The sequence below is a fragment of the Carettochelys insculpta genome, chromosome 21 (genome assembly GCF_033958435.1).
Source record: "Carettochelys insculpta isolate YL-2023 chromosome 21, ASM3395843v1, whole genome shotgun sequence".
Classification (NCBI taxonomy): domain Eukaryota; kingdom Metazoa; phylum Chordata; order Testudines; family Carettochelyidae; genus Carettochelys; species Carettochelys insculpta.
The window spans coordinates 13,451,682-13,470,722 of NC_134157.1; the positions used below are offsets into that span (position 1 = coordinate 13,451,682).

At 55.9% G+C, this 19,041-nt stretch overlaps 1 protein-coding gene across 1 annotated transcript in view; it reads left to right on the top strand.

The window, feature by feature from the left end:
* HMCN2 (hemicentin 2) overlaps window positions 1–19,041 on the top strand; it is a 129,673-nt gene that overhangs the window by 70,165 nt on the left and 40,467 nt on the right. The window contains exons 45-59 of the mRNA XM_075015857.1: window positions 70–351; window positions 777–944; window positions 3,174–3,287; window positions 3,597–3,683; window positions 5,370–5,561; window positions 7,341–7,514; window positions 8,733–8,846; window positions 11,348–11,490; window positions 12,157–12,307; window positions 12,760–12,978; window positions 13,774–13,887; window positions 15,164–15,351; window positions 15,656–15,752; window positions 17,016–17,177; window positions 17,748–17,861. Coding sequence (XP_074871958.1) covers window positions 70–351; window positions 777–944; window positions 3,174–3,287; window positions 3,597–3,683; window positions 5,370–5,561; window positions 7,341–7,514; window positions 8,733–8,846; window positions 11,348–11,490; window positions 12,157–12,307; window positions 12,760–12,978; window positions 13,774–13,887; window positions 15,164–15,351; window positions 15,656–15,752; window positions 17,016–17,177; window positions 17,748–17,861 — 2,319 coding nt within the window. The remainder of the gene's footprint in view (window positions 1–69; window positions 352–776; window positions 945–3,173; window positions 3,288–3,596; window positions 3,684–5,369; window positions 5,562–7,340; window positions 7,515–8,732; window positions 8,847–11,347; window positions 11,491–12,156; window positions 12,308–12,759; window positions 12,979–13,773; window positions 13,888–15,163; window positions 15,352–15,655; window positions 15,753–17,015; window positions 17,178–17,747; window positions 17,862–19,041) is intronic.

The following is a 19,041-nucleotide window of genomic DNA, read 5'->3' on the forward strand; positions in this document are numbered from 1 at the left end:
AGCCTGGAAGGCGTTGAAACTCACCAGGTCAGTACAGTGTCTTTGCCTTGTGCTCTTCCTGCCCCCCAGTTCTACCAGTGATCAAAGGTGGAAGCGAAGCCCCGGAGAAGGTTTCCGTTTCCAAGGCCGGTGAGATTACACTAGAATGTGAAGCTGCAGGATTACCGCGGCCGACGGTCACATGGGTGAAAGACGGGCAGCCTGTGGTGAACGGGGAAGAGTTTCTTCTTAAGGAGCAGGGCTGGAAGCTGCATATTCAAAAGGCACAGATCACCCAGGCAGGCCGCTACACTTGCCTGGCGGCAAATGCAGTGGGACAGGCGGAGAGGAGGTTTGATCTCGCTGTGCATGGTAAGGATGCAGGCAGCAACTCTGCTGTCGGGTCTGGGACCTTGCGGGTGATGGGTCTGGCGAATGGGGATGCACAGGGGATTTTCAACAATGCATGTGGTAGAGCACTGGGGGAAAAGCTCCGAGTGTTGTTTCTGCAGCTAATGGGGAGGTGGAGGGGTTGATAAATGATGGGGTGAGCAATGAGGAGCCAAAGTCACCTGCGTTGCCTGGAACAAGGTTTCAAACAGTGGCGTTGCTCAGGGGAGTTGCCTCACCTGCCTGGCTGCATGTGCCTTCTGGGCGTACCTCCTTGTGCCTGGTGTGAAGGAGAGTCCGTAGTTGGGAGGCAGAGTTAAGCTCGATTTGCCACGGTCCCAGTTTGCTTATTTTCCTGCTTCTATAGCCACTGCTTTGTGAATGAAGGATCATCCCTGTCTCTCTAGTTCCCCCTGAGCTCATTCGGGGAGCAGGGCCAGTGACCAATGTCACCGCCTCTTTGCATGGCACCCTGACTCTGATCTGCGAGGCTTCAGGCACCCCACCCCCAGTGGTCAGCTGGTCCCGGGAGAATTCTCCCATCATCCCCGGCGAGCGCACCGGTCTGCTGTCAGGTGAGGCATCAATGTGTGAGCATTGCTAGGTGGTTTGCTCTGGCTGGCTGGCAGCCTTGGAACTCAGGGTCTGGCTCAGGGGAAATTGCCCAAGGACGGTCCAGCACTTCCCAGGTTGCTGCCACTCAGCTCAGTCTCGAAGGGGGAGAGAGTGACAAAGTGGGGACTGTGGATTTTATTCCCCCAGTTGGGTGACACGTTTCCCACTGTCCTCGAGTAGCCCTGGGTCCGTGACTCAGTCTCCCTAGGCACTGCGTCAATACCCGGCCAGGTGATGGGAGTTTGGGGTGTGGTAGCTTCTTGCACGTACACAGTGGCCATGGCCCTTTGTAACCTCGCCAGAGGAGCCGTGGTGGAATAGGCTGTTCTACAGTGGCTGCTCCTAGGGTAACATTTCAGGGTGACAACCACTCTTGAGGTGCACTGGGGGGCTCCTGGCTTCCAGGGGGTGTGAAAGGGCGGGGCCAAGGGCAGCCTGGGGATTAGCAGGGGCCTGGTGATGGCAACAGGGATCGGGCCCACCCCTGTGCTTAGTAGCGGGAAGCAAACTGACTCGCCCCTAGCTGGCTCCGCTGTGCAGGCTCCCAGCATTGCTTGCGGTCAGGGACTAGGGGGAGCAGGTGGAGTGGGGCCAGGGACAGGAAGAGGCGGGGAGGGGACAGAGCAGAGAACTGGAGCTTGGGGGAAGGAGTGAGGGCAGGCCAGTCTCGGGAAGAGACAGTGAGTGCAGAGCAGGGGTGGGAGCTTGGGGACAGGGTGGGGCAGGAGCAGGAAGAGATGCGGGGTGGTGCCTGGGGCAGAGGCAGGGGGGTGTCTCAAGCCCTGCACCCCACCAGGAGCAGCCCTGCGACTGCTCTGGAATAGCTGTGGCCCAGAAGTGCTCCCACCCTAGTGGAAAACGCTGCTTGTTCCCTTGTGCAGACAAACCTGGAGGAGCAGCATCTGGTATGCAGCCCTGGTGGGAACCAGGGCTTGGAGTGACAGTCTCTTCCCTACTCCTGCCTCATGCCTGGGGGGTGGTCATCTGTTACTGCCCTTCCCTGGCAGCAGAGCCAGGCCTAGACAAGCCCTTAGACAGTCGCACTCCAGGGCCGGGCGCCTGTAGGTCACTGCTGGACTGGGAGTTCTTGGCTTACTCAGCCCGTGTCTCTGAGTCACTTGGGGTTGGGCAGGGTCCTGCCAAAAATGCCTTTAACAAATACAAGCAAATATGTGCTTTGTAACTGGCAGCGACAGGGGCTTTTGGGGATGCTCTTAATGCTTCCAAGCATCCTCTGCCGGAGGATTATCTGGCCTCCCCTGGAAAGCACCAGATACCTGCGGTGGCGGGGCCGGGGGTGATCTAATTACCAGCCTGTGTTCACGGGATCTTAGCTGCCTGAGCGTGGACAGGATTTTTGCTAGTTCAACCCCTGGGAGCGAGATTGTCTGTCTACGGCTTCAGGAGGCACGAAGGGATCATTCTTTCCGAGAAGACAGCTTCCCGTACAGAGCTTTGTGCTGCCATTCGGAACAAACCCTCTCCTAACGCACAACCACAAGCACACCCATGCGGGGTTACCTCGGCCAGCTGTACGGTCTCCCACACTGATCTACCTGTCCCCGCGAAGACTCTTGTTGTCAGCGCTGCTTGTTCCCTAGTGCAGGCAAACCCTGAGCAGCAGCCAGAGGCGGGAGCCGAGACTCCTCACGACTCCCTCCTTGTGCCCAGGGGGTGGTAATCTGTTACGGGCCTTCAGTAGCAGCAGAGCACTGCGCCCTGCCAGCCCAACCCAGAGAGAGGCCCCTAGGGGATAGGGGAGACCTGCCCTCGGTGGTCTGAGGAGCTGCTTGCGAGGAAAAAGCACGAGAGGAGGCCATGTTGGGATGGACTCCCTGCTGGGTTTTGTGGACACTTAGTTGGCTGCTATCAGATGGGCAGCCGGGTTAGTCTGTATCTGCAAAAACAGCGATAAGTCCTGTGGCTCCTTATAGACTCCCAGATTTATTGGAGCATGAGCTTTCGTGGGCCAAGAGCCTCGTTGTCAGATGCCCCGTGCAGACCCCTCGCGTGTCCTTGTAGCACTGAGGAGAGCACCCAGATACCACAGTGAGGAGGGAATGAGAGGCCTGTGAGAGGCCGGCTTAGGCAACACCTGAGATTTGCTAGGACAGCCCTGGGCAAGGAGGTCATCACCGGTAATGCAGGTCTGTTGCTCTTTGCCGAAGGCTTATCCCCTTTATTTCCAGGGGGATGGATTCTGAGGCTGACGCGCGTGCGGGTGCAAGATGGAGGCCTCTATTCCTGCGTCGTTCGCAATGTCGCTGGGGAAGCTAGGAAGGATTTCAGAGTGGAGGTGCTAGGTAAGGAGGAAGCGCTGGGGGAGAAACACTGCAGATATCTGGGTCATTGCTCTGGGACCTGTCTCCAGTTCCTCTGCCCCCCTGGGCTTTTGATGTTCTTCCCGCTACCAGGCTTCCAGTGGGGATTGTTTGATGTAGAGGAGAAGCTAAGTGGAAGCCTCTGAAATGTGGCCCTTCATGTGCTACAGTCCCCAAGCCCTCTGCTCCAGGGCCTCTGTAAGAAGTGGCCTCTTGTCTGCCCTGGTGTGGTCAGACTCCTGGAAACGGGATCATCCCCTCTCTCTCTTGCTCTCTCTCTGACTTTTCTAGTTCCTCCCAGCATCCAGAATGAGGGTGAGGAAGAGAGAGTGAAAGTGCCTGAGGGTCAGTCTGTCACCTGGTCCTGCATAGCCACAGGTGAGTGTTCTAGGTCCTGGCTTGGAAAAAGCAAGAGGTTGTTTAACTCTACATCTCAGTCACCCACCTGGAGCACTAAAGAGGTGGTAACAGGGTATGTATGGGCTAGTGGATAGGACACAGGAGACATGACAGCTCTACCTTCCTCTGCCACAGACTTGCTATGTGGCCTTGGGCAAGTTGCTTTCACTCCCTGTGACACTGCTGCCTTTTGGTTTGAGCACACGGGGAGCGCTTTGAGGGTGGGGGAGCTGTCTCTCATGTGCTTACACAGCACCTAGCATCACAATCCTGACTGAAAACCGGAGGCTCCTCCGTAATACAGATGAATGACAAAACATACGCGGCCTGTGTGTTTGCTCTGTCTGTTTACATTAGCGACTCCCCAGGGAAGAGTGTGCGACTTGGAACTGAGGTCACAGAAGGGATTTGAAACAAGAGTTGCCTGCGTTTTCAGGGCAGCCGCCTCATCTCCTGCTCCACCTCCTCCACTCCTCCTTCCATTCCCATGTCCCTAGAAAGCCCCACTGAGTTCTGCATGGCCCAGAGCCGAGTGAGTAGCACAGAGTCATGCATCTGGGCCACGCATACCTCTGCCCACAAGGCATCCCTGGGCTTTGATTCAGGTGTGTGCTGGCCTGACAGCTGAGATCAGCTCAGGCTGTTTGGCCCCTGAGGCTGGATTCCTGGAAATCTGAAGGGGATTTGGGTTATAGGGCAATGGGTGGAGGTGAAAGCATTGGCTGCCAGCCTTATTCTTGCAGATGCTGTAGCAGAGCCTGTCTTCATTAGCTGTCAGAGCAGGGTGCAAGGCACAGCCTGGCCCAGGTGGGGCTAACTTTCCCTTCTGAGCTCTTTCCTGGGAGCAGGGTGGTAAATGGTTGTTCTATCCCCCTCCCCTCTGGGCTCATTTATTTCTATGCATGAGGCACAGATACCACAGTGATGGGCACACCCAAATGGAATCAATTATTTTTTTGCTGCCCAACATCTAAGCAAGAGCTGGGCTCTTTGTAAGCAACTTCGCCACCCACGTGCATTTGTTTCCTTTTAGGGAAAATAACTTGCCTAGGCCTTGGGTCCCATGTACCGCAGAGTTGGCTGCATTGGAAATGCCTAGAGGGAGAGCGCCTGACTTGATGTCAGCATACTGCCCCCACGCTTTTTTTCCCTCTGGTTACACCCAAGGGGAAATGCCTGTTCAGTAACTCTCCTGGGAGCTGATCCCTCTTGTCCAGGGAAACAGATGGAACAGGGCACTTGGCTACCCTTTATTAGTATAAAACTTTGATAGCAGGGTAAGGTAGGGATAGGAAACTTCTTGGCCATACATAGGGCCTGCCTGGCAGAGACCTCCTGGATCATTGAGTCCAATCCCTGCAATCTGCATCAAACACTCCCCTTAGTAAACGTACGAAGCTCCATCTTCACACTGACTCGGTTTTGTATCTATCCCCACCGTCACTCCTACTCCCCAGCCTGAATTCATACAAGCCCCTGTTGCTCAGCCAGCTGCCGAAGCTCTCCTCTTAGCCCCTAGCGTGGCTGGAGAGAGAATGTTTCAGAACTGTGCTCTGGTTCCAGGGCATTGGTCTGGCTTGGTCCAGCGTGGCTGAGCAGCTGGGTGACAAACTGCAGCCAAGGCGGAGTCTGGCTTTCTGACCTTTTCCCCCTTTCGATGTGCAGGCAATCCCAAGCCGGAGATCACATGGCTGAAAGATGGCAGCCCTTTGCTTAGCCGGGACACCTCTTACATATCCCCGGACGGATCTGTCTTGCAGATAAACCAAACCACCCTTTCCAGCGCTGGCCGCTACTCCTGCGTGGCCTCCAACACGGTGGCTGATAAAACCAAACACTATGTGCTAAGTGTTCTAGGTAAGCACAGAGCAGGTGTGCGGCATGGGCGTTCTCAGGTTCCGTAGGAGGTGTGGGGAATTCACATCGACAAAGATGTTCTGCCAGATCACTTCCAAGTCTGATCCAGAGCAATGCTGAGCTCTCATGGCTCCTGCAGAGCTCAGTGTGGGCCCCAGCAGGAAGATCCCAGCACCCTGCAGCCCTAGGGCCTTTGGGCAGTTTGAGCCGGGGAAAGGTGGTTATACCATCGTTCCGATGAAGGCATGTGAGCAATGAGTGCATCTAACAGCGGCTATTGGTACAGCTTCTGTGGCCATTGGGGCTAGGCCCTATTTCACTTCTGGTGGTGCTGGGTGAAGTAGATCCAGCCCCTGAGTTTCTTTATAAATCAGCTCGAGTTTCTTTTGCACTGGATATCTTAGTGCCCACTTGGCCAGGCCTCAGCCAGAGGAGCTGAGAGCTGCGTGCTGTGCGGTGGGCGGAGCGAAGTGGTGGGAAAACTCGGGCATGACAAGATGCTATTACAGTCAGCCTTCAATGGAAGTCGCGCTGATAGATGTTGTCTCGCACTTACGCCATTGAAACTTTGAGGAAAACGACATAAAAATTCCCTGCACTTAAGTCATTTTGTCGTTTAGCAAATGGACGATGAGTGTACCCTCCCAGCAGCCCCCGCGACGCTCCTCTGTCTCATATGGCGCTGTGGCAGGGTCAGTCTCATTCCTGGGCCCCAGGTCCTCTGTTCAGTCTGCTGGCCCCACCATATGAATGCCGTTACCCTTGCTGTGGCAGGGAGCGGTCTGGAGGGAAACCTGGTCCCCAAGCACTGGCTCCGGACTCCGGCCTAAGGACCCTGGACAGCTGCTACCCATGAGGGCTGACTCCCTTCACCCTGGCTCCTGTAGCTCCTCTCCCTGGGCTACTTCCCCCAGATGCTTCTCCCTGGTACCTCCCTCCTTTAGTGGTAGCCGTGGCAGCAAGTCCCCTCCTTAGTTTGGCTCCTCCAGCTGACCAGTTCCTCAAAGTCTCTGGTGGGGCTCCGGGCTCCAGGCTCCCCCTGGGTTGCTGAGGCTCCTCTCTTCTTTTGTGTCCCCAGGTGTTCCTGTCAGTGTCCTTTCTTCTCCTCACTCGTCTCCCAAACTCTCCTTCACCACCCTCCCTCTGCCCTGTATGGAGAAGAGCTTATAAAGGTAGCCCTGAGTGGGATCAGCTGGCCCTCATTGATTTAGGGCAGCGTACTCCTCAGCTGCTCCCACTTTGATTGCCAGCTCTGTCTCCACTCTGTTTTTACTCCTGACTCCCCTCTTCTGGCCCCACCCTGCCACAGCACGTAGGGTAACAATGGTTTAAAAACGTGTTTTGGGTTAAGATCAGTGCTTTTCTTGTGCCAGTGCTTGCTTGGCAGCCCCTGCCCCAGGGCTGGTTGAGGGTTGCAAAGCGAGGCAGGCAGCTGGCTGAGTACTGGCTCCTCTTTTTACAAAAAAAATCCCCCCCAAAAAGCACTGGTTAGGATCATTTCTTTACATGTTGCTTAAATGCTTTAAATGTCTGCTACGGTCAGTGAGTGGTACATTAGGGTTTAAATGGTCACATAGGCAACATTTACGCTCTGATAGTCCCTATACCCCTCTGTTCATGTTATTTCTTATGGGGGAAAATTCCTCGTTATAGGTCATTTTGCTCTGAGTCGCAGTTTTACAACCCTTATTCCCGACCTATAGTGAGGACCCCCCGTTCCAGCTTTGGAAATTGGATACATGATCTCTCGCCATTCAGAAGATCTCTGTTTTCCCATAGCTAGTCCCCCATTTCCTGGGCTGAGCCACGAGAGTGCCACGGATGATGTTACCGTAGTGATCAATAGCCCAGTATCCCTGCCCTGTGAGGCCCCAGCCTACCCTTCTCCCACCATCACCTGGCTGAAGGACGAGGCTCCTTTCCAAGAATCTGCAAATGTTCGCTTGCTCCCTGGTAATGTATCAGTTGCAGCAAAAGGGGTTGCTCAGAACCATCCTTGGCTTCATGCAACTGCTTCTGCCCTGGTCCCACAGGCTAGGGGCTGTGCCCTGTGTTTGAGCCTGGTCCAGGGCAGTCGTGTGACCAGTGCTGTCTGGCCTGAGGGATGGGAGGGTCTTGGGCCATGTCCTTACCCAGGGGTGGGCAGTAATGTCTGACGGGGCGGGGGGATGCAATCCAAGATTTTGGTTAGGGGTCAAGGGCTGCACTTATCTGTGGAGGAGGAGCTGGGGCTGGGATGGAGGGTGGCTGCAGAAGGGAGCTCGGGGTAGAGACTGGGTTGCAGGAGAGGGTGTGGGGCTGGAGCAGGGGTTGTGACCTGGGACAGGGAATTGGGGTGCTGGTCTGGGAGGAGGTAGGAGTGTAGGAGAGGATTCTGGCCTGGCAGAGGGGTGCGGGAGACGGATGCAGGGTCAGGGAGGGAGTGGGGTGCCAGAGGCAGGCTGTAAGCAGCTCCTGGCCAGCAGCACTTTAAGGCAGGCTTCTCTGCCTGCCAGCAGCCCCAGAGTGCTCAAAGCAGCTGCTGTTCCGTGTGGGTCTCTGTGCCATGGGCTGGGGCGGGGCGGGGGGGGAAACCGCACGCTATCCCCACCCCCAGCACAATCTCTCAGCTCTCATTGGCTGGTTTCCAGTTTTGCTGAGGGCCGGCCAGCGCCTAAAGTCCTCTCTCCATCCCTGCTGCCGCCCCTCTGTGCAGAGAGCCACAGGGTACCGCCAGCTGCTTCAAGCGGCACTGGCAGGGCTGGGCTGTGGGGCGGATTAAAAGGCTTGGCAGGTTGAATGCGGCCCACTGGCTGTATCCAGCCCACGCTTGTTCTTACTGGATGGGTGCTGACCTTCCAAGACCCATCCTCCCAGCTGATGCTTGCTGGAGCTTGGTCGACAAGATGCCAATGAAGCCCCGGGCCTGCAGGCCATGCTGCATACGTGACCTTCGCAGCTCAGAGTTGAGGTGCATCAGCAGGACCCTTGGAGGAAGGCGCCTTGCTGCTGGCCAGGCTGTGTGTGGACAGGCAGCTGCAGTTCCTGGGGAAGAGCTACTCTTTTTGGCCCTGTGTTGTGTTGTGCTGCAGCCCAGGGATTGCTCGTTGGGATGAGTCACCTGCTAGTTTCTTAATGGGATGACAAAGACATGCCATAGGCCCCATCACAGAGGGTTCTTCCCCTGACCAGGTGGCCAGGAGCTCCAGATTGTGAATGCCCAGGAAGAGGATGCCGGCAGGTACACCTGCATCGTCACCGGTGAGCTTGGGGAGGCTGCGAAGAGCTATGGAGTGAGGGTCTTAGGTACGTACAAAGCCCTGCTCAAAAGCACTTTGCTGAGGCATCGTGTTTCTGTGATTCTGGGATGCATTAACAGGCGTGTTGTGAACAAGACACAAGAAGTCATTCTTCCGATCTACTCTGCGGTGGTTAGGCCTCAGCTGGAGTGTTGTGTCCAGTTCTGGGCACCGCATTACAAGAAAGATGTGGAGAAATTGGAAAGGATCCAGAAAAGAGCAACAAGAATGATCAATGGTCTGGAGAACATGAGCTATGGAGAAAGGCTGAAAGAACTGGGCTTGTTTAGTTTGGGAAAAAGAAGATTAAGGGGGGGACATGATAGTGGTTTTCAAGTATCTACAAGAGTGTCATAAGAAGGAGGGAGAAAACTTGTTCTTCTTGGCCTCTGAGGATAAAACAAGAGGCAATGGGCTTAAACCGCAGCAAGGGAGGTTTAGGTTGGACATTAGGAAAAAGTTCCTAACTGTCAGCGTGGTCAAACACTGGAGTAAATTGCCTAGGGGGGTTGTGGAATTTCCATCGCTGGAGATATTTAAGAACAGGTTAGACAGACATCTGTCAGGAATGGTCTAGACAGTACTTGGTCCTGCCATGAGGGCAGGGGCTGGACTCGATGACCTCTCAAGGTCCCTTCCAGTCCCAGCATTCTGTGATTCTACGATTGCTGCTCAGACCCGTCTCAGAGCTGCATATTCCCTTCTGTCCCCTGCATGTGCCTGGTGTATGCCCAGCTTTTAAGGTAGCAACATTAGGGCCCCAAAAGGGATCCGCCCCCACTGCCCATTGCTCAAGCTCTCTGTGTGCCCTGCTGCTCCTGGGGGGATATTTCACCTGTGATGGCTCCGCATTACCCCCGCCCTGAGACAGGGCTGTTTGTCCAGCAGCAGCACCCACGTTTCCCTCCTGGTTGCTCCCTTTGTCTCCTGCTCCTACTCAAGGTGTCCTCCACCCCTGTGCTGCAGCAGGCTCTGTCTTGGCCTGCATTAGACAGCTGCTGTCCAATCCCTTCGAAGAGCCCTCCGCCCTGGAAGTAGAGCTGTTGGGTTGTTTCGCGCTAAGTTGTGTTTGCTCTGCCTTGTCCTCCATGAACCAGGGTTGTGCTTGTCACCTTCGCTGGCTAGCTTTCTGTGCACACCTGCAGCACAGGCATGTGCTTCTCAAGTGACCCAGAGCAGCTCACAAGCAGGACAACCAACCTCAGGGCTGTCGTAAGGCAGGGCACAAACCCCGGATGGGTTGTGTGTCCTGTGATTAGATTTCACCAGCCAAGTATCAGGCATGAAGTCCTCAGACACCACCCATGAAGTCAGACTCTCCCCGCAGGCAGTCTGGGCTAGCTGGTCGCGTGGGCAACCTTGCCCTTGTGAGAGATGTTCCCTTCCACTGAAAAACACACCAATATTCAGGCTACTCCCAGTCCCAAGGACCTGCTGCTTTCCTCAGGCTGAGTGCACCGTAGCTCTCCCCAAAGACGAGGCTGGTGCCAGTCCTGTAGTAACAGGGGAAAAGACATGAATTATTGACAAGGTTAAACAGGTAAATATATACCCACACATGACTGAGTCTTGCAAGTGGCTTTGTACGTCCCTTAGGGCTTACCCAGGCAGGAGACCCCTCCTTGTTTAACTTATGCTTTGACGTCTTGTCCTCACCCCTCTGCTGCTTGGAGTTCAGGGAAACAATTTCTTCTTGACAAGGATTTTTATTCCTTCCCCCCCAGAGCTCAAACTGATGGGACGAGTGTTTTACCTTCCCTTTGTGGCTGTAGGGGAGCACTCAACAAAGTCCTTTATTCCTTGATGTTCCACAATAGCTCGTCTGGTGTCTACAGACATAAGAACAGCCATACTGGGCCAGACCAATCGTCCTGCTAGCCTGGTGTCCTGTCTTCTAATAGAGGCCAGGGCCAGGTTGTCCCAGAGGGAATGAACAGAACAGATAACCATGATGTGATCTGTCCTCTGTGGCCCATTTGCAGCCATGGCAAACTGAGGCCAGGGCCCCGTCCCTGCCCAGCCTGGCTAATAGCCATTGATAGACCTAGCCTCCATGAGTTTCTCTAGCTCTTTTTTGAACCCTGTTAAATTCTTGGCCTTCCCAGCATCCACTGTCCGGGAGAGGAGATGACAGCTCTTAGGGTACCCTAACATTTCTCTCCTGACCGAGGAAGGTTACTGTTTTAAAACAAGCATGTCTATAGTTACAGAGCAGATACGTAAATCTCCACTTAAACACAGGGTACAGCTGTGATAAGTTCATGCAGCACCCTCCAAGCATTTCATAAAGTCTGAGCACATCTCGGAACTCCAGTATCTTTCCAAACGATACTAGCACACAGGTGGGCCAGGCTGGTTTCCAGCTGTGTAGTTGCCTAGAGGCCCTGGTATGAGTTGGCAGTTGGTCTGCCTGCATCACAGTGCCTGTGTGGCTAGACCAGAAGAAGGGCTGGTGCAATGGGAGATGGTTTTCTTCTCTTGATTCCATTCACATGTGGTCGCTCCTAGTTCCTCCTGGGATTGCTAAAGATGATGCCTTGGGGGACTTTGCCATGGAGGAGGTGAAAACAAAGGTCAATGCGACCCTGACGCTGGAGTGCAAGTCCCAGGCTGTACCTGAGCCGACCATACAGTGGTACAAGGATGGGCAGGTGAGGTTGCTAAAGAAAAGACAGGAAACGGCGTGTTGCTAGCAACAACTCAGAACCAAATCTAAAGGGAACGGAGCCTTCCAATGGCAGGGCCGGCGGAAGGGGACCCGTGGGCTGCAGTGGGCCGGTTGGAGAGTTCCCCCTCCTTATCTGTAAGGAAGGTCTGTTTTCATGCTGGGCGTCTTTCTAATGTGATCAGGCTTCTGCAGACGTGACAACCTGGCCAGCCCGTGTTAGAGCAGGGAGCTGCAGAGCCGTTGGGCACGGTCAGTTCCCTGATGATGCCTAGAAATGCAACCACAAAAGCCCCTTATTCGTCCCTGAGGGGGTGTGCTCTCCAGAGCCGCTGTGGGTGAGGGCAGGAGGGATGGATTCCCTGCTCTGTTCTCATTCAGATTCATGATCTTCACACTGATTCTCATGAAATATGTGCTTAAGGCACTGAAACCCTCTGATGGTTAAGAGCCAGGTATCGAGTGGTGAGCCAAGAGCTGTGTCCAGCTGCCTGGGAGGGAAGGCCCCATTTAAAGGGCTTGGGGGCTGGATGCTGGGTTTTCCAATGACTGTTTTCAAGGCTTGGATCCTGGCGTTTAATGGCCGTGAGGAAGGTTTAACTCCGTCTTCTCTTCCCCTTTCCCCACATCCTTGCACTGGGGGTCTCCTCAGCTCTTGCAGCGTGACAGCCACCTGCAGGTTCTCAGCGAGGGGCAGCTCCTTCAGATCAGACCCACCCGTGTCTCGGATTCAGGGCGCTACACCTGTCTCGCCACCAACCCTGTGGGCCAAGACAATAAGGACTTCAGTGTGCACGTTCAAGGTGAACCGCTGGTCACAGATCCAGGGTGTGCCTGCTGAGCCGAGCTGCGGAGGCGGCCAGGGAGCAGAAGAAATTCAGGAAGGGGAGCGCTAGATAGGGTGGGCAGTGGGTGCGATCACTGTGAATGTTTTGTATTCCACCCACAATGCAGTATGTTCAGGTGAAGCCCAAAGGGCCCAAGTAGCATTAAGTTGGGGTCAGAGTCTGATCTCTGCTGGGAGAGGCCCGAAGGGGTTGGGAATCCCAGTTGCCCTAGAGCAGCAACCAGCAGCTCCCACCCTTCCCAGCGCCCAGCACAAGAGCATGGCGTGAGGGGCCATGTCCCAGAATGCTTTCGGGAGGCTGGGTGGGGAGTAGTTCCGCAGCCGGGCTGTCAGTGGGGCTAATCCCTCCACACCAGAGCCTCTTGCGCCCGCTTCCCCAGCGTATTGCTGCTACTTGCTCTCTTCCAGTGCCCCCTGTGTTCCAGAGGCAGAGAAGTCCCAGCACGGCTTTGCAGAGCCACCACCAGCAGGAAGACCAGGCCAGAAGGGTGATAGAGCACCGGGAGGTGACCATCAACAGCCCGGCCTCCCTGTACTGTGACACGAATGCCATCCCGCCCCCGAAACTCACCTGGTACAAGGATGGAGAGCCCCTCTCCGCGGCGGAGGGGGTCTTAGTGTTGCTAGGTAACAAGCTAGGCTTATTGATGCTTGGTCAGATAACTCCAAGAGCTTCATTTAACCCCTTAACAACTGCCGGGTACCTACCATGCTCCTGGCCAGCTGAGAGTAGTCCAGATGTGCCCAGGTGATACACATCTGCTGTGTAGCACACATTCCAGGTGGACTCCGGAGGGCATGCAGTGTTCTGGCTGCCAGATGTTTTGGGTGTGCTCAGTTAAAGTGTCCAGTGCCTGCGTTGCCAGACCTTGCAGCGTGCCCATGTGACGTATGGCTGCTATCCTACAGGACATTCCAAGTGCCATACACCAGCTGTGCTGCCAGATGTTCAGGAAGCTCTGGTAATATCCCATGAAACGTACAACAGCAGCACCGGGGAGCATCCATGGAAATGTGACTGTCTCCCCAGAGGGAATCGCTGTGGTCATCTGCCTGCCCTTGTGATGTCTCACTGTGTTTCCTTTCTAAGCACCTGCTTCCTCCCTGGGTATGGTGCCCTTTGGAGCGTGGCAAAGGGACCAGTGAAGTGAGGGTGACTACCAGGCTCTAATGGCCTCAGGCCGGGACCCATTAGCTTTGTCTTATGGGCTCTCAGAGTGTGGGGGCAGGGGAGAGGATATGGCACATGCTGCCCCCAGAATGAGCTGTGTCACTGGCTGCACAGAGCCCATGTCTCTCCACAGAGCTTCCCCAAGCCCATGCCATGCCCAGGGCAGCTCACAGCTCTAGCTCTCTCCCTAGCAGAACCATGCTTCCCTAGGCGCCACTCCTGTCTCCCACTAGCTCTCTGTTGCCTGGCAGGTGGCCGTCTCCTGCAGATCCCTGCGGTCAGAGCCGAGGATGCCGGGCGGTACATGTGCCGGGCAGCCAATGAGGCAGGAGAGGACTGGCTGAACTACGAGTTGCTGGTGCTGTGTGAGTGTTCAGGGAGGATGTCGTAAGCGACGGGTCGTCACCTCTGGGTCCTGGTGGAAAGCAGAGCAGGACAGCACTGCAAGTGATCTTGAGCTGCCTCCTTCACCTGGGTCTCCCCAGTACCCCCTTGGGCTGGGCTGGGTACTCAAGGCAACTCCCTTCAGGAGCTGGCAAACCCTAGTAGGTGGTGTCCGTAATGGTGTGTGGACGGCGAAGTCTGGCCCCGTCCCCCAGCTCTTGACAGTCAGGTGTCTGAAGAGCATCAGCCCGAGCCATCGTCTGCAGAAAGGAGATGACCTGGCACAATGCTGTGGGCTGTGGAGAGGCTGGTGGGGGGGCTCATAATCATCTGTGTAATTTGTGCTGTGTCCATCCCTCTGTCTGTCCACGTGAGGTTCCACCACGTTCCCCCCACCGCACTGTGCTGGGCCCAGCCTGTCCCCGGCCTAGCGCAGGGCACAGTCTAGCCCCCCATGAACCCTCCCCCCACCACACCTTGCCAGCTCTTCCCCTGGCCAGTGCGGGGCCAAGCCCAGCCCCCAATGGAGTCCCCCCAGCCAGTCTGGGGCCCAGCCCAGCCCCCAGTGGAGCCTCCCCCCTGCCACACACAAACACCGCACCAGCCTCAGCCCCGTCCCTGACCAGAGTAGGGCCCAGCCAGGACCCCTTAATGGAGCCCTCCACCCTGCCAGCCCCAGTCCCTCCTCGGCCAGCACAGGGCCCAGCCCAGACCTCCCAGTGGAGCTCCTCCCCTGGCCAGCGTGGGGCCTGGCCTATGCACTTTGAATGTGTCCAGAGCTTTCTTGCAGGCCAGCTTCCAACTGCAAGCAGAGCTGCAACCGTGGCTCTAGTGAATAATAATGTGTATTGCTAGGGACTGGACAGACCAAAGCAGAGACAGGCCCTGCCCCAGACCGCACCATTCAGCACGGGAGGGAAGTCTGAGCTCTTGTCACGTTGGAATATCCCAGACAGTGTTGCCTAGTAGCTAGAGCACGGTATGGGGAGTCAGGACTCCTGGGTTCACTTCCCCGCTCTGAAGCTAACTCCCAGAGGCACTGGGCTGTTCTGGATAACAGAGCAGGAGGCAACTGATCTGCAGAACCTTTGGCTCAAGAGTGGGAGAACCGAAGGTCATTGAAGGATGACGGCTCTTGAGCCCCTGCCCTGGTGCTCCCTCCGCTTGAGAGGAAGGCCTGGTTCAGCCCCCTCCTCGCCAGCGGGGAGGGCTGAGAGACAAGCAGCCCCTATCTGCCCTGTTCTCTTCTGTCCCCAGCGGCCCCCGTGATCCGCGGGAGCGCGAAGGAGTCAGTAGAAGAGATGACGGTGGTTGCAAACAGCACAGCCCAGCTGAAGTGCGAAGTCACCGGGGACCCAGTGCCTGCAGTTACCTGGCTCCACCATGACTTGCCCTTGGCTGTCAGCCCTCGGCATCGGCTGCTGGAGGGTGGCAGGCTCCTGCAGGTCAGTGCTGTGCCCTGCGGGCTCTGTGGTGGGTGAGAAGCCGCAGCAAACACCCACTGTTGGAGGAGTTGGTGCATCTTCGCGTCTATCACCACTTGGGTGGGGAGTCCCGACTGACTTCACCCGCAGCCATGGAGAGGGTAGCAGCATAGTGCTGAAAGCTTACTGGGGCTTGCTTGCACCTGGCCCAGCTTCCTCCTTGGCAACCAAGCCGAACCCTGGGCTTGGCTGTTGTCCTGGGTCCTCTGGTGATGCCTGTGACTCCTCCTAGCCATATCAGCAGGTCTTTGTTTTCCCTCTGCAGGTGGCTTCAGTAGAGGTGGCAGATGCTGGCAGCTACGTGTGTGTGGCAGAGAATCAGCAGGGCTCTGCAGAGAAGCACTTCGCTCTCACCGTTCAGGGTAATTCCAATGCACCCTTTCCGAGAGGTGTCTATTGTTCCTTCTAGGTCACCCCCCTCGAGTCTTCCACACCGGCACCTGGTAACTCATCCTGATGAGTTTATTCCTAACCCCTTTCTCCAGCCATCCCGTTTTCTCCCTTACCTCCTCAGCAGGTGCCTAAAGCACCGCACATGGACAGACCTAGGGGTCCTGGAGGATGCCACGTGTCAGGCACCGCAGCCTCGGGGGGCTGGAAAGGACTCGGTGTAGCTCCTCCAGTGCCTGACCTATGGTTACCTAAGCTAGGGAGTCAGCTGTGGCTGTAACCCTCAGAGATACTGACCGAGGTGCGTTGCAGCAGGTTCTCACAGATGGAGGCACAAGGTCAGGTTGCAAAACCGTGGGTGCCAAAGAGCCCGGTTATAACTGCACACACAGACCAGGCAATTCTCATGCAAGTGTCTGGGTAGCTCCACAGTGAACACATGGGGCGGCAACTGCATGTTTTGCTGGTGAGGCTTTTGCTGGCAGGCTCGGACCCTTCTGCTTTTGCTCCACATAGTTCCAAATGGCCGGTGAGCCTCGGGCGCAGGGGCTGTGTCTTAGCGTAGGGGCTGCAGTTGCACCTTGTGCAGACATGCTGGGGGTGGGGAGGGGCTCCCTCTGATCTAATCAGGTGCCGGAGCAGTGAAGTCGAAGCAGCGCATTTCTCAGCACAGCCCAGCCTGCAGGTAGCCACCTCGGGTTCCAGCTGGGGTTGTCCAGCCTGGGCAGAAGAGCGTGCAGCTGCAGCCCCAGTGCTAACGCTAGCTCAGGCGTAGCTGTGTGAGCTGCGATCTCACCCCAGAACTGCAGCGCAGACCCATTCGGAGACGGTGCACGCACAGCACCTAGCACACTGAGGCTCCGCCTCTTGGAATCTCTGGGCGCGAGGTCATTCTAGCAACGACCCAACCATTCAGAACACAGTTCTGTGCTCGCTTGTCTCCCCAGGCCATGCCCCTTCCAAGCAGTTCTGCTCCCCAGTCTCTTAGCCCCAGGGTTAAGTCAGTGTGGGACATTTGTATTTCACTCTGCAAGGCCCAGGCAGGAGTACCCCGTCTCTGGCCTTCCACACTCCCCAGCTCCTGGCTGCTGTTTGCCATGCGCAAGCACCTGTCTTCTCAGTCCTTTTTGCTGCCTGTTGCTGTATCTGCCAGGCTGGTTTGCGCTCGGCATGTACAGCAGCCGGGTAAATGGGCAGATTTCTAATTGACATGGTTTGCTTGGGGGGGGGAGCAGTTCCACCAAGAATAAAAGGCGCCACCTCCGAAAACATCACTGCCGTCGTCAATAGCAGCCTCTCCCTCTCATGCGATGTCCTATCACATCCTGCTGCTGAGATCACATGGTACAAGGATGGCCAGACCCTGCCGCTCAGCAAGGAGGCTGTCCTCATCCCAGGTGTGTACAACTGCAAACCCAGACTGGATAATAATCAGTGACTCTCCTACCAGAGCCAGCTGGCTGCTTCCTGATAGGAGGTTTTATTGCTTATGGGGCCAGTAACATGCTTAATCAACTGATCCCTAGTACAGGGAGAGTAAGGCTGGATTTTTCAAATGAGTATAAGGGATTTAGGCACCCAGCTCCTACTGAGATTAATCCCATAGGCTGTCTTGAGAATCCCAGCCCAGAGTTCCCAGAACCGGGGATGCCCTCTGTCGTGCTCTCTGATGGATGAGGCTGCAGAAGTTCTCTCTTCTCTCCCTGTAACCAACAAGGAAAATTAACACTGCCCTGGCAGCTGAACTGCTGTGCTGACGGGTTTGAGTCTGTATCTCACAACCTCTCTGTGCCCAGTGCTCCCACAGAGCTCAGCACCAGTTCTGCTGGACAGGGAGTGAGAGAGATTCGCATATCCCCCCAGGCGCAGTGTGGGGAACAGGCTGGTGGGTGGATGTGGCCAGGTGCTAACCTAGAGGATGGAGCTGGGCATTGAGCCTCAGTCTACCTGCCGTTTCCTCGTTCCAGGTTCTCAGACCCTGCAGATCCCACATGTGCGGCTTTCCAGTGCAGGGAAGTACACCTGTGTGGCGCTGAATGCAGCTGGCAGAGATGAGAAGCTGTTTCTTCTCCGTGTTTACGGTGAGCAAAGGGTGTTGGGGCTCTGAGCCTCATCTGCTTCCTGTATTGTGAGCCAGCACCTTGCCCCTCAGCTATTCTAGCACCAGCAGATAACTAGGACTGAAGCTGCAATTTAGCTGCAGAGTGTGCAGTGCCGACCTAGGCCTTCAGCTCCCCACTGGCTCCAGGGGAGACCTAACCCTGATACAGGCCAGCTCTGTTCTAGCAGCAGCCTCGGGCTGCAACAGCGAGTACAAATGTCCTGTTCCTTACTGTGCTCTAACACACCACTTCGAGGTAGGCAGATGTGAGAACTGCTTGGCTCCTCATATTCCCCCACTGTCTGTATCTCGTCCTGTGCCGTAGACTCCCAACTCACGTGTAGGTTACATTCCTGGGAACCGCACATAAGTCAAATTTTGCATAAGTTGGGACAGGGATGGGGGAAGGGCGCTACTGCCTTTGGGTCCTCCCTGGGCCAGGGCTGCAAGTGGCGGAGGGGCTCACAGTAAGTCTGCTCATGGCACTCACCCTGCTGCCTGGCCCCCAGCTCCCGCAAACGGAGGGGAGCCGAGAAACTGACCGGTGCTGCTGTGCATGGCTCTGGGCTCCCTGCTGCTTATGGGAGTCGGGAGCCCAGCACAGCAGCCTCAGTTTCTCAGCGCCCGCAAGCAGAGGGGAGTTGGGAACCAGGTGCAGGTGCAGCTGCTCCTGGGAACTCGCGGGAGACAAGAAACTGACTGGCGCAGCAGCACTGGTTGCTTTCGACTCGTGTTATTCCAAGAATCGTGCAAGTCGAAATTGTGTAAGTTGGGGGTCTACTGTACTTAGATTGTCTGCTCTCCGGAGCAAGGAGTGACCCTCTGATCTGTACTTGTACGTTGCCCAGCCTGTGACTGAGGCTCTTGAGCGATACTGAAATGCAAATGCAATCATTATTATTGATCATAATGACACAGGTGCCTCCAGTGCTAAGATCTCTCAAAGCAGGGTGCTTTGGGAGCTTGACAGGAGACTGAATCCCTGTGGGCCGGATTTTCACAGGGCTTGCTTAGTTGCCCCAGCAACATTGTGGATGCAACAACTTGCAAGGGTGTGTGTGCATGATTTGTGCTTGCATGCATTAGTGCGGCTGCAGCTGGCTGCCTTTGGGAAGGTGGCTCTGTTCAGTTTTCATGACTAGGCTGTGCACCCAGGGACG